Here is a 15,283-nt window from a genome sequence, read left to right on the forward strand (position 1 = left end):
CTCCCCTCTTTCCCTCCCCTCTTTCCCTCCCCTCTTTCCCTCCCCTCTTTCCCTCCCCTCTTTCCCTCCCCTCTTTCCCTCCCCTCTTTCCCTCCCCTCTTTCCCTCCCCTCTTTCCCTCCCCTCTTTCCCTCCCCTCTTTCCCTCCCCTCTTTCCCTCCCCTCTTTCCCTCCCCTCTTTCCCTCCCCTCTTTCCCTCCCCTCTTTCCCTCCCCTCTTTCCCTCCCCTCTTTCCCTCCCCTCTTTCCCTCCCCTCTTTCCCTCCCCTCTTTCCCTCCCCTCTTTCCCTCCCCTCTTTCCCTCCCCTCTTTCCCTCCCCTCTTTCCCTCCCCTCTTTCCCTCCCCTCTTTCCCTCCCCTCTTTCCCTCCCCTCTTTCCCTCTTTCCCTCCCCTCTTTCCCTCTTTCCCTCCCCTCTTTCCCTCTTTCCCTCCCCTCTTTCCCTCCCCTCTTTCCTTCTTTCCCTCCCTTCTTTCCTTCTTTCCCTCCCTTCTTTCCTTCTTTCCCTCCCTTCTTTCCTTCTTTCCCTCCCTTCTTTCCCTCCCTCTTGCTCTGGGGGCACCCGAGCTGAGCTGCAGCTCTGTGCATCCATTCACATGCAGAGCTGCTATTCGGCCCCGCCCCCTCTCTCTCCTGATTGGCTAGCTGAGTTTGACAACAGCAGGAGCCAATCAGGAGAGACAGACCCAGACGTCTGGTGCATTCGTGGACATCGCTGGATCTAGTTGGGGCTCAGTTAAGTATTGGGGTGCTGCTGCACACAGAAGGCTTTTTATCTTAATCCATAGAATGCATTAGGATAAAAAAAAACCTTCTGACTTTACAACCCCTTGAAAGAGAATATATAGTGTTTTAATTTACTTAAAATCACCAGCCATGTTTGCTTATTACATTGACTCCCGCTGCTATCAAAGTCAGTGAACCAATGAGGGGAGAAAGGGGGTGGAGCCTAGCCATGGCTCCGTGTCTGAATGGACACACTGTAGCTTCAGCTCGGGTGCCCCCATAGTAAGCTGCTGGCTGTGGGGGGGCGGCACTCATCAGGAGGGAGGGGCCAGGAGCGCCGAAGAGGGACCCGAGAAGAGGAGGATCTGGGCTGCTTTGTACAAAACCAACTGCACAAAGCAGGTAAGTGTAACGTGTTTGTTATTTTTAAACACAAAAAAAAACAGGCTTTAGTATCCCTTTTAGGCTACGTTCACATCTTGGCGTTGCTATTTACAGGCGTTTTTATGGGTGTTTTTTCAGACGTTTTTAGGTTGACAAGTGACAAATGGAAAAAAAATAAAAAACGCCTGTAATCTGCCCAAAAAGAAGCTCATGTACTTTTTTGAGCGTTGGGTGTTTTGCTTTAGGCTAAGTTCACATGTAGGCGTTTTGGGGCGTTTTTCTGCTCTAGGATCAGCTCAAAAAACGCCCAACAAGACAAATCCTATTCCTTTCAATGGCCCCTGTTCACATCTGAGCGTTTTGATGTTTTAAGCAAAATGCCCAACGCACAAAAAAGTACATGAGCTTCTGTTTGGGCAGATTACAGGCGTTTTTATTTTTTTCCATTGGTCACTTGTCAACCTAAAAACGCCTGAAAAAAAACCTAAAAAATGCCTGTAAATTGCAATGCCAAGATGTGAACGTAGCCTATGCATTCTAACAAGCACAATGAATGATCGCCAATTTGATTGTAATATGATTATCTCCTATGATCGTTACCACCATCTAGTGGCCATAATGCGTTTTTTTTTTTTTTTTTTTTTTTTTTTTTTTTTTTGTAATATACTGCATTATCGCCACTGCTAGAAGGAGATGATGATCATAAGAGACAATCTTATTACAGACAATACAGTGGTCCCTAAGACCTCTGCATAGCCATTTTCTATAAAGAGACCCCTAAGTATTTGCTGAAAATACTGAACATTTCCTTTTTTTTTTTTTTTTTTTTTTATTTATTTATTTATTTTTAACAAATTTTGCAGCTGCTAATGTGATCGGTTTTGATTTGACAGATAGCTATTAACCTGCAGGAAGTGTACATTAGGGCACATAGTGGTTCCGGATGGATGTGTGGTCTAGCTAATACCCAGTTGACTTGGCATAGCCTGTGCCCAGTGTGCTGTTGGTGTTGTACAGCATTTGAACTGATCTCTGAAATGTTCCTTCTTGTTGCAGAAACCATGAGTGAGGATCTGGATTCGGAGCTGCTGGAAAAGGCCAGAGCCGGGGATCCCAAGGCCCAGAGCGAGGTAATCATTTGCTGTATTAGATAGGACGTTGTCTCTGCTTTTCTGGAATTCTCTGTGCATGAAGAGCCAGCCAGGATGATTCACCAAATAAACATTGTTCAGTTTCACACCCCTCCACACCGCACAACTGGCAAATACCTGTGTGTACTCATGTGCCTGGACTGTAACTCTATACTGACCACAGGGGAATTGGCCCATCTCCTCTGCACTTGTACAGTGCCTTGAAAAAGTATTCATACCCCTTGACATGTTCCACATTTTGTCATGTTACATCCAAAAAACGTAAATGTGTTTTATTGGGATTTTATGTGATAAACCAACACAAAGTGGCACATAATTGTATAGTGGAAGGAAAATGATAAATGGTTTTCAAAATTTTTTCTAATATTAGAAAAGTGTGGCGTGCATTTGTATTCAGCCCCCCTGAGTCAATGCTTTGTAGAACGACCTTTCCCTGCAATTACAGCTGCAAGTCTTTTTGGGGATGTCTCCACCATCTTTGCACATCTAGAGAGTGACATTTGTGCCCATTCTTTGCAAAATAGCTCAAGCTCTGTCAGATTGGATGGAGAGCGTCTGTGAACAGCAATTTTCAAGTCTTGCCACAGATTCTCAATTGGATTTAAGTCTGGATTTGACTGGGCCATTCTAACACATGAATATGCTTTGATCTAAACCATTCTATTGTAGCTCTGGCTGTATGTTTAGGGTCGTTGTCCTGCTGGAGGGTATCTTTGCAGGCTCAAACTCATTTTCATCTATTGAGCTCCATTCATCTCCTCATCAACTCTGACCATCTTCCCTATTCCTGCTGAAGAAAGGCATCCCCACAACATGATGCTGCCGGGAACCCCGCTGACAGCTGATGAGTCATCTGTTGTTAAGGACGTGGCAGCTGGCTTCTCAGCCGCTCCTTAACCAGCTAATGGTAAAGACGCCGGTGTGCACCGGCTCCAAAAATTTGCATCTGAACCGCATCTAAATCGCAGCTGAACTGCTGAACAGTTGCTTTGGAAATTTGCAGTGAAAACTGAAGGGAAATTCGCACCGGACATGTGTGAACCTAGCTTTAGTCCCGGTTCACACTTGTGTGATGCGGAAACGCTGCGAATATGCAGCGTGATCCCGCATCGCATCCGCACCTCTGGCAGTTCACACTGCCATATGCGATACGCAGGGGGTGTCAATTAAAAGTTAACGACACCCCCAGTTGCGATCGCAGATCGCAGTGCGATCTGCAAGTTCACACAGAATGGGATCACACTAGTGTGAACCACTATGCAATCCGATTCTACTGCAGCTAAAAAAAGCCTCATGTGCGAGTTTATTGCGGATGCGGTGCGAATTCAGCCATACAAAGTGTATGGCTGAACTCGCACCGCACATGAGATCGCATGTAATTTAGGAGCAGTGCGCTCCGAATTTACATGCGATCTCGGCAAACGCACAAATGTGAACCGGCACTTAGGGTTTACACCTACATACATTTTAAGCTGGCCTCAGACATTACAATCTGATTGTATGGCTACCTGTAGATTATCCAACAGCTGTGTAGTAGGGTTGCACCAATACCGGTTTTTCATCAGCGAGTACTGATACCTTTGCCGTGCAATTTGAGCCCATACAGAGTGAATGGGCTCAAAACCCACTGCAAAGAATCGCATGCGACTTGAGCAGGATTTCAATGCGATTCCTGGCCTAATTACATGCAGTTTCCCCCATTGCTCCTGTATGAACCTGGGCTGAAGTAACTATGACAATTGCACCACATTCCTGTTCGAATCAAATGCAATTGTTTGCAGTGTGATTTGAGCCCATCATTCCGTATGGGATCAAATCGCACCACAAAGGTATCGGTTTAGGTTCCGGAGTATTTGCATGAATACAAGTACTCATGCGAATGCACTGATACCGACACTGGTATCTGTATTGGTGTAACCCTACTGTGTAGTGTAATCGCCTACCAAATGCAATAAATAAATGCACATTTTTGCTTTTTGCAGTATGGGTGCAATTAATAATAATAATAAAGAAATATTATTATTTTTTTTTTTTTTTTTTTTCTGTAAGACTTAATTAGCATTAAGTTGCAGTGAAATATTTTTGTATAATGTATTTCCATGCTTTCTTGTGTATTCTCTTGGAAACACTGAACACATTGACACAAACATTTGATGTTTTTCTCATCAGCTGAACACATGCACTTTGATTAGTAACAGAAGCATATTTGGTCACAAGGCTGTGGGAATCATCAGCTGGAAAAACGGTCCTGGCAATGACATGCCAAGATGGACTCAGCACATTCCTCTATCTTACATGTGTGACATTTCTTATGTTCACACAAAACCTCCTCCCTGGCAGCTCTTGTACTGAGAGATAACAAATCTAAGTGCAGCAGTCTGTGGATGTAGTCCTTGATGGGACCTGCGTTATCGGATAGAGTGCACTGGACTTCTGATGTCTTTACAGCATTTGTAAACCACATTGCTCAGGATCACAGACTATAACCCCACGTTTACACCAATGTGTTTGTGTGTTTTTTTTATTATTTAGAAATACACTCCAGTCCATTTAACATTTTTCCTATGGTACACATTCACATCTATGCATTTTTGGAAAGGGCCAGGGACTTTTTTCCTAGCAGCAGACTACATTTTGCGTGTAATAGACTTCAATGGAGTTGCACCAGAAACGCAAGTGTTGCTTTCCTGGTGTGCTTTGCGTTTTTGTTTTGTTACCCCCCTCCACTTTAAACGCACTGTATGTAGCTGGTTGCTAAGGAGCAGTCTGGGAAGCCGGCTGCCGCATCCTTAGCAACCCATGAGTCAAAATCTGCCAGCAGGGTTCTCCACTGACAGCTGAATGTAAAAAAAAAAAAAAAAAAAAATTGGCAGGTAAAAGATTTGTGAAAAAAAAAACAGAATGAGTGGGCACCCCCCCCCCCAGATCCATACTGGACCCTTATCCAAGCATGCAGCCCAGCAGGTCAGGAAAGGGGGGGGGGGTGAGCGAGCATACTAGGCCACATGCCTTCAACATGGGGGGGGGGAGTGGTACTTTGGGGCAGGGGTGCCCCAAAGCACCTTGTCCCCATGTTGATGGGGATAAGGGCCTCATCCCAACCCTGGGCTGTGGTTGTGGGTGTCTGCAGGTGGGAGGCTTCAGGTGGGAGGCTTATCAGAATCTGCCCCCCAGAAACCACCCCCCCTTTTGTGAATGAGTATGGGGTATTTAAAAAATGAAAAAAAAAAAAAAAAAACAATGACCCCCAATGTAGATCCATCGTTAATCATGACCTCTCCACCTAGTGCCACCGCCCCCCTATGACGTCATCAACTAGTGCATGTTGGGCCACATGCTTGGTGTTGTCATGATTGACGATGGATCTACATCAGGGGACATTGGTTTTTATTTTTTTTAATAAAGGAATTGTCATGTCTTTGTTCAGTTTTACACTTTTTTGGTTAATAGTTATGGGTACTATCCCATACACATTCACATGGGGGGGGGGGGGGAGGGATGAGATGCCTTTTTTGTTAAAAAGAAATAAAAGAAAAAAAAACCCTCAAACTGTATAGCTAGTTAAGGAGCGGACGGGGAAGCTGTGATGCTCCTTAACAACAAGGAGGAGGGGGCGGGATCTGGGGGATCTTGGGGTCCTGCAGACCCCCCACAACCGCAGCCCAAGAGGCCCTTGTCCCCAAAGCCCCTCCCCCCCCCATTTCGAGGGCATGCGGCCTAGTATAGTTTAGGAGGGTGGGATGCGCTTGCTCGTCCCCTCCCTTTCCTGACCTGTCCTGCTGCATGCTCGGATAAGGGTCTGGCATAGATTCAGAGGGGAAACCTGCGCCATTTTTTTCCAAAGAAAGGTGTGTGTGTGTGTGTGTGTGTGTGTGTGTGTATATATATATATATATAGCCAACAATTCTTTATTTTTTATATTCAGCTGATGACTCATCAACACATAATGCATTAAAACTGCATGTAAAAAATGTGAAACGCACCGCAAAAAGAGCCGGAAAAACGCAACAAGCACAGCCTGCATAGATGTGAACCTAGACTAAAATGGGAATAGTTCTGGTAACAATGTATGAAGTAATAATAACTGTAACCTCAGTGTGGCTCCGCTGTGTGCAGCCCAGTGTGACTGGTACAGCCAAGGTTTCATAAACTGGGAACTGATGAAATACAGAGAAATTCAAGTAATTATTGGGTAATTGCTGGCAGTGTTTGTGTGTTCCGTGTAATTTCAAAATCCTGATTCGGAGTCATCGTTTTTAGGATGGAACAAGTAACATCTTCCAGCATCTGCATCCTAAACTCTCGATTCCCCCCCCCCCCCCCTTTACTGTGACAACTGGCGGAGGATCTTCTCCCCCGCACCAGCTGTCAGTTTGAAAACAGGGCGCCCGTGCAGTGATCCGCCAATGTGGTTGTGTCATTTGTTCACAGTTTTCTGTGTATAGATAGACAAGAAGCACCAACAGCCATTGCAGCTGACGGCTTGTAGTTCTCAATGAACTTTGATTTACCCTACTTCCTGACCAGGTCATTTTATCGCGATATGGCAATTGCGCAGTCGTGCAACACTGTACCCAAATAAAATGTATGTTCTTCTTTATTTCCCACAAATAGAGCTTTCTTTTAGTGGTATTTGATCACCTCTTCGGGATTTTTTTGCTCTATAAATTAAAAAAAAGACAATTTTGAAAAAAAAACAAATATATATATATATATATATATATATATATATATATATATATATATATATATATATATATATATATATAAATATATTTTTACTTTTCTGCTTTTAAACCTATCCAATAAAAAAAAAAAAAAAAAATTTAAAAATCGAATTGCTTTATAAATTTAGGCCACTGCATTCTGCTACATATTTTTTGTAAAAAAAAAATTCCAATAAGCATATATTGATTGGTTTGCGCAAATGTTTTAGCGTCTACAGACTATGGGATATTTTAACTAGTAATGGTGGGAATCAGCGACTTTATAGCAGGACTGCGATATTGTGGTGGACAAATTGGACACACAACTGTCAATTTTTTGGGAACCAGTGACACCAATACAGTGATGAGTGCTAAAAATATGCACTGTCACTGTACTAATTACACTGTCTGGGAAGGGTTTAACATCGGGCGATCTAAGGGTTAACTGTGTGCCTAGCTGGTAAATCAGTATAGTGTAGGAGGTGCTTTTCCTAGTGGAAGGGCTCTTTCACACGGGCTTTCCGTATGTCCGCAAATCATCCTATTTTTTTTGCGGATGATTTACGGACATAATGTAAGTCAATGGCATTGCGGATGTCAGCGGAATACCATCCGCTGACACCTGATTTCCTTCCTTTCAGTTCTGTTCCGTTTTTTTGAACCTGGAAAGCCCGTGTGAAAGAGCCCGAAGGCTGAATGGATTGGCTAGATGCTTTAGAGAAACACAGGATCCATGCCTTCTGTACTGATAGAACGGCAATCTGCCTTGTTTACATTGGCAGACTGCTGTTCAGCCTGTGTACAGAATGATTAGTGGGTGGCGGCAGACAGCGGGACCCGCTGATCAGCTCCCTGTTGTGTAGTCTCACAGTGGGAGCAAAACGCCAGCAGTGCGCACTCGCGCCCAATACATACATACGTGTGTGTGTGTGTATATAAAATATATATATATATATATATATATATATATATATATCTCTATCAATGTGTGTGTGTGTGATCCTGTGCAGAAAGGCCATCCTGTAGCAGTGAATATGCTAAAGGGTGGTTGGCAAGCTGTTAATTGTTTCTTCCTGCTCTCAGGGGAGTCTGCAGGAGCCTGAGATTGCACCCACAATCTGCTAATCACGGCTACCGTGCTTTGCTGGATCCTTAGAATAAAAAGTGCATTTGTGTTTTGGTGAACTTCTCCTTTTTAAGTGATAATAAGCCCTCAGTTTTTAATCATTTACTTAATATGCAGCTTCTTTCTCTCTTAATCCAGGCCTGTGTTCTTTTTTCAGGTGGTGCCATGACCACTGACACAGGTTTCCAGTTTAGGGGTGGCTCTTTTCTTTTGCAGCATCCTATGGATCCACCCTTGCATGCAGGGACTAGATTTGTGTCTCTCTCTATACACTGTGTACATTAATAGAAACACACAGCCCCATAGCCTAATATGGTAAGGCACTCTCCTCTTCCTCTCCACTTCCTCCTCCCAGCTAACAGATGGATTGAAGAAGTTTAGGGAAGCCGCACAGAGAGCATGAGCCCAATAGCATTTGAATTGTAACAAACCGCCTACTGTTTGTTTTTATGTGTGCAGTGCGGTAAAATAAAAAGCGCTGAGTGTTTAATACTACTTCAACCCCCTTTATGAGCGCCCTACATGTGTGTGCAGTGACAGAAGGGTGGGCTTTTTCATGTGCTGAGAGTGCACGAAGACCGAGCTGTCCAAGACTGCTCTGTCCTGTCCTGGATAAGGATCGGTAGCTGGCAGGACTGGCTTCTGATGATGAGACCACTGTGATAGTGGTCACATGATCGCCGATCCTTGCCGTTCCTGGGAGTTCCTAACAGTTTTTAAAGGGATGCTGAGGTGGGCAGTATGGGGTTCAATAAACTGCTTAATCCCCAATACTTCTCAGGAGAAGGTCTATTCAGACAAAGTGCTTGTATATCAATATTTTACAATAAACGCAGTTCACAAAAGCAGAATGCATGCAGAATTTTTATTACCATGTCTTATTTGCTTTTATTTATGATTGAAAATTGATTTTTCAATTCACAGAAGGCATCAGCTTATTTAACCTCATGCAAATTACCTATTTATTTTTTTTAAGTAAATTTACAGAGTCTATGGCACGGCTTATTGCTCATTAAAATGCAGCAGGCTTCAGGTTGGTAAATACACGGAGGGGTTTGGCCCTAATGAGGGCAGCAGAAGATGTTAAATTAACTCTTCAATTTATGAAAAAATGCAGCTTTTACAGATCAATGCCTATATTATGTGAGAAGATCCCAGTTCCATACCAAAGCAGTGTTTTGTTTAGTCCAAAACCTTTTTTGATGAGAAAAATATTCAAGTTAAAATTAAAAGAATTGAATCCATTTTAAAGAATTGAACCTATAAAATATCTAATTTTATCTATATCTCAAACCATTCTAGCAACTATCCGCCATCACATGCAACTTCCATCATAGACAGCTGTTTTAACCCCTAAAAACCTGCACCACCTCGGGGGTTTCAGACATGGACCTATTCTGTTGAATGGACCATGTTCTGCATGTGGTACTGAATGCACTAATGGCACTTTTCCACTGCAAGTACCTGCTCGGCTCCACTCGGCACTGCTTGGCCCAGCTCGGCTCAGTTTGCTTTTCCACTGCGTGGTACGAGTCGGCAAGTTTCAGCACTGTATAGGCTCTACGCAGCTCGGTTTGCTTTTCCACTAAAGTAGTAAGTGGGTGGGATTACAACGATTCTCTGACCAATCAGTGGCTAGTAGTGACAAACAAGGCTGCATGCAAAGTATTGTGGGATAGGGTATAGGTACGGCCCGCTTGGAACCCCAACCAAGGTGGTACTGTTTAAGCTAGCCGTACCGAGCCGTACCATGTAGTGGAAAAGCGCCGCTGTACCAATCCAAACCGTTCTAACACGTACCATGCAGTGGAAAAGCGCCAAACCGAGCCGTACCATGCAGTGGAAAAGTGTCTATAATTGTTGAGATGCTGTGCATGTGTACACCCCTGCCATTGACATTGCATATGTGTGAACCCAGGCTTAAGCTGCAGACATCACATGTGCTTCACACCGCATTGCTGTGCAGATCACAACTGGCTGAACTTGCGTTGGATTTTCACACCCATGCGATCTGATTCCTGTCCGATATCACAGTTCGCACTACGATCTGCGAACTGATCTGGGGGTGTCATTACCTTTTTTGTATTGACACCCCCAGCGGTTCGGAGAGGACAGTGTGAACTGCTTGCGAGGGAGATGCGATGTTGGAAGCCGCACTAGAAACGCACTGGATAGTGGTAAAAGGGCAGCTTGACCATATATTTTACAGTTTGTTTTCTTCAGAAAGCAGAAAAGCCTGCCCCTGCCAGCTTGCTGTAGAGAAGGATCATTTCTCTTTGTGTGGAAGCAGTGGTCTGTCCACAAAGGTAGAACACGTGCCCCGCTGAGGCAGACCTATAGCGCTGCAATCTGCAAAGCTCATGTTTCCTGCTGAGCTTTGACTAAGTAAAGGGCATGTTAGACTTTTGCAGTGACCAAGGTACTTCTCTACAGCATGCCGGCAGGAGAAAGGCTTTTCTACTCAGGCTGTGGCTAATTTCTAAAGAAAACAAACTACAAGACCGTACACACCTTTTTGTTTTAATGCACATGAGTGTGTTAAGCTGTTTTAATTTGAAAGTTCAATTGAGCTTTAACTGACTTGCCTTTAGTGATGTAAAATCTAGCTGGCTGTGGGCCATTGCACTTTGCAGAGGATTTTCCACAGCTATGTAAATTAGGCCTGCATGTCACTTTGCCTGTGTGTCCTCTAACAGTCTGCATTATGTTTCTGAAGTCTTTCCACATAGGTTTTATTTAATCATGCCAGTTGTTTCTTTGCCTTGGAAGAAACCAGCAAGTTCCTTTTATCACCCTGCATGTGATCTTCTCCTGTTCCTCTCTTCTTCCTCTCCTATATAGTCATGCGAGACATGCATAGCGTTCCTGGCATTGCATCTTTAACAGTCATAAAGGGTAACTGTACTGTATTTTCAGATTCACATGTGAGGATTTCTTTAAGCCGGCCATAGATGGTTCAAATGTCGGCCAATTCAGCAGGGACCAGCCAAGATTCAAACTATGTATGAGCAGGCTGGTTGTACCCAAGTCGTTTGACTTGGGTACAACCAGCATGCCAGATTTTTACATCCGATTTATTGCCAGCGGCTATAGCCCCTAGCAATAATCACTGTGTTCTCCTGGCTGGGTTGGCTCCCTGTTCCCCTCCACCAGGAGAAAACAATAGCTTCACAGGAGGGATTCCCCCATCAGCACTGACTGTTTAAGATGGGGGAATGAACACGTGGTTGATGGAAAGGAAATCGTATAATATATGGCCACCTGTAAAGTTAGATTGGTTAAGATGTGGAATATTGAAAAACGGAAGCGGTGCAAATCTATGATCCCACCAAATATAAATAACATTCCTGATATTCTGAAGAATAATCTCAATATGTACAAAGTAGTGAATCCATCCAAACCCATCACTTAGTGCATATCATACTAATCTAATGACATTCAATAAATAAACATTTCCTATAAAATTTAATTGCTAAAGAAAATTTGAGAAAATGCAAATAAAGTGCAATAGGAGTGTCCTATAGACTAAGACTAAGTCCCGGTTCACGCTACCGCGACTGGTCAGCCTGACAAGTCGCGGTCCATTCTGTGCTACGGGAACCGTTCTAATAGGTGCGACTCAAGTCGCTCCGACATAGAAAATAGTTCCTGTACTACTTCGGAGCGACTTGCATTGACTTCCATTATGTGAAGTCCGTGCAAGTCGTGCCGAAGTCGCTCTGCACGCGACTTCACAGGTCACCCCCGAAGTCGGATCGCCATAGTGTGAACCGACAGTAAAGTGCATAGTAAATATGCAAAAATAAATATTAAATACAAAAACAAATTCATAAATGATCCAGAGATCGTAAAAAAAAAAAAATAAATGAATAATGTTAAAAAAAAAAAAAGTTTGTGATCCAAAAAGGTTTTGTGAAGTTCATATAAGATCCCAAAAATACGTTTCCAAGAAAGTGGTGGATAAAGTCTTCTTAAAGAACATCCTTCTGATTATTTGTAAAAAGGAGGGTTGGGACATGGCTAGGCTGGCAGGGAAGGTGACACATTTATTGTACATACAAATATAAAGGTAAACATGACATTTGAACTGTACATCAAATGCAGAAGCTAGTAGGGGAGTCCCCAATTTCATATTCATAAAACCAACAAGGTAGAATATCAAGAAATAGTACAGTAATTGAGTATAGTCACAGTATAAATAAGTCCAATAATAATATAGTAAGGGAGTAATTGGCTATATTGAAGCATCGCAGACTCAACATGTTTCGTGGACCCAAATCGCCACTTCGTCAGGAGTGGATGCATGATATTGATCTATAAAAGATGAATAAAAAGATTGGCATAATGATAAATTAAAATGGGGGAAGGGGAAAGCCGAACCCCCACACTCCCAACTTACAGAGCAGCTAGGTGGTGCATGGTATTGTAGATAAGGAAGACCCCCCTCGTGTGTCCCACCCGGGAGCTGAGGGCACACAGGCAGGCGGGCAGAGCGGAGTACATTGCACAACCAATGATGAGTGTGGGTTAAAGAGAGATAAGATGCAAAGCAATGAGTGTAGCAGCATGATAGGATCTGTGGGCAAGGTATGAGAATAATAACAATTATAGTAAAAATAGTAATAATGAATAGTTGTATTCATACTGGGGTGTCATAGTGCTACATTAACGATTGTGAAAAGACAAGAGTAGAGGACTTGAACAGATGAAACAAAGTAGTCTGAATCTGTTGGATAAGTGCCAAAAGCCAAGGATAGGTAAGGATAAGGCGTGATGGGGAGATAATCATGAACACATGAAGCCCAAGGAGAAAGAAAGAAAGAGGGATGGTGTGAAAAGAAGAGGAGCCTGAGCCGGAAAAGCAGGAGAGGTATACTTCCTGTGAATAGTAAGGCATAAAGATGAGGACGTGAAGAGGTCAATGGTAAGAAATACCAAAAGTGAATCCCAGACTCCAAACAGAGGTGCCCCGCATCAGCCAAGAGCCGCAAATCACTGTGGACCCAGCGTCACTATAGTGCATGGATAGACCCGCCGGAACGGCAAGCGCCATGGCATGACCATCCAGCGGGCCAGCTACTGCACTAATGATGGAAACAGATTTCTGATTATTTGTAAGCAACACCCAGTGTGATCCTTCACCATTTACCCCAAAATCACAAGAAACATTGGCTGGACAAGCAGTTGTGCTCCACAGCAAACTCAGAGTATCTCCTCACGCTGCTGTCCCTGCTGCAACCTCTCACATAATCGCCCTCCCGGGTGAGATCTGACCGTGCACGGAGTTAGAAGAGGAAGGAAAAATCTTCATAGTGTAAAACCGTTTACAATATCAACAATTTATTAAAATAATTTTTCTCTTACGTCCTCCGACAGTCGCCGCCTCTTCATATTCGTCACAATGGGGTAATTGACTTCCGCTTCATAGGAGTAGCTAGGCAACAGAATATGTTAATATTAAAGCTTTTAACATATCCCACCCCCAGGGGGTGGTCCCCTCAGGCAATTACCTCCCTGCTTCCTGAATTCCTCTCCAGTTTCATTGTCTAGCTTGTCAGGAGTGGCTGGAGGTTTCTGTGCTGGGACATCGTCTCAGCCTTTCTTTCCTTTTTTGGTTTTTATTTGAGTTTTTTCTCTCTCTTTACTTAGCTGTTTCTTTTTGTCAGCTTTAGTTAGTCTTCTGATGAAGAGGATCATGCGGGCTGGGTCTCGGGCTGATCCCCCTGGTCGCAGGTTGTGGGTCAGTGGCTTCCCAGCCTGCCTTCGAGCGTTCAGTCAGGTAATGCTCCTGGCACAATGAACGACCCATCCCTGTTCGCTGCAGGGATGCTATGGTGAGGTGGCTACCTCACTGGACGCTGTGCGGTTTCTCCACCCCTAGTTTTTTCTGCGTCCTGGATGCGACTCTCCCTGTCGCATGTGCAGTGGCTTGTTCGCCTGTGCGGGTTCCCCACGCCATGCATGGAGGTAAGTGTACTTTTCTGTGGGGACCTGTCTATGTGGTGGGTGTCAGTCTGGGACTGTGTAACCTGCATGCCTGTTCATACTGCTGGGCTCCCTGTCTGACCTAATGCTGCTGTGGGCTGCAAGGAGGGGGGGCTGCTGTACACTGCTCAGTGTTACTGGTATGAAGATATGTGTGACAGGCTGTATATGTATGGGGGCATGTTTTTATTACATGTTAGTGCATACATGCGGCGGCCGCTACGGCGGCCCGCCTTTTTTATGTGGCAGACTGTGATGTATGAAGCATGCTGTTATTACATGTGTTGGTGCATGCATGCGGCGGCCGCTACGGCGGTCCGCCATTTTTTATTATAACTACAGTGCTTGGCCGTCTTTATGAGACAGGAGCGGGGTCTTTTGGCGCCAAATGCCGCCATTTTGGCGGCGATCGCTCGGGCCACATGTCAGCGCTGCATGCTCTGTCTTTACTTTTTGTCCCTCACCGGCGGCCATTTTTGTGGAGCCTCAATAGGCTTATAGGAGCGATCTGCAATTGCATCACTTCCTTTCCTGACCTACAGTGATCGGTGCAGCAGCTAAGTGGTCTCTCCAGGTTTAATTTCTTTCTCCCTGTATTCGTTGCCTAAGTTTCTGTATTATCCCTGTGGGGGTCAGTGTGTGCTTGTGTTGCGGTGGGCTGCGCTCGCCGCGCTGTTAAAGGGGCAGTACTCCCTTTTTTCGTTAACACACTTTTTGTTGGGGGCATGGATTCTCAGGAAAGCAAATTTCCTCTCACTTTGGTGGGGGGCCAGGGGACTGCTGCTGCCTCCCACGAAGGGAGTGATTTGGCTACTGTTGTGGCTAACCTTGCTGCTCAGGTGCACATGCTTGTGGCTGCGCAATCCACAAGAAGGCCCAGGGTCTCAATTACTCTGATTCAGAGGGTGATGGTGATGGGGCTGCTATAGCGGGGGTTTCCTTATCGGGGTCCCGTTCGTCCCTGGACCTGTTGGGGTCCGAGGTGGAGGCTGAGATTGAAGGGGTTGATAATTCTCCCCCTGGCTCGTCTGAAGAGCTTGCACTCATGGATAGCCTGGTTGCTCCTATCAAACAAACACTGCGTTTACTGGATGAGACTTGTGCTCCTACTGCTTTGCCCTCTTGTGGGACGCAGCGAAGACGCACATCTTCGCAGGTTTTTCCTTGCACGGAGGATTTTCAGCGCGCTGTTAGAGAACAATGGCGC

General features: G+C 44.6%; 1 protein-coding gene across 1 annotated transcript in view; it reads left to right on the forward strand.

Moving 5' to 3' along the window:
• Nucleotides 1-15,283, forward strand: part of WFS1 (wolframin ER transmembrane glycoprotein) — a 71,359-nt gene that overhangs the window by 20,682 nt on the left and 35,394 nt on the right. Inside the window, exon 3 of the mRNA XM_082266536.1 lies at nt 2,164-2,237. Coding sequence (XP_082122662.1) covers nt 2,164-2,237 — 74 coding nt within the window. The remainder of the gene's footprint in view (nt 1-2,163; nt 2,238-15,283) is intronic.

The sequence above is a fragment of the Pelophylax lessonae genome, assembly GCF_965119305.1.
Source record: "Pelophylax lessonae genome assembly, chromosome: 1".
NCBI classification, from domain to species: Eukaryota; Metazoa; Chordata; class Amphibia; order Anura; family Ranidae; genus Pelophylax; species Pelophylax lessonae.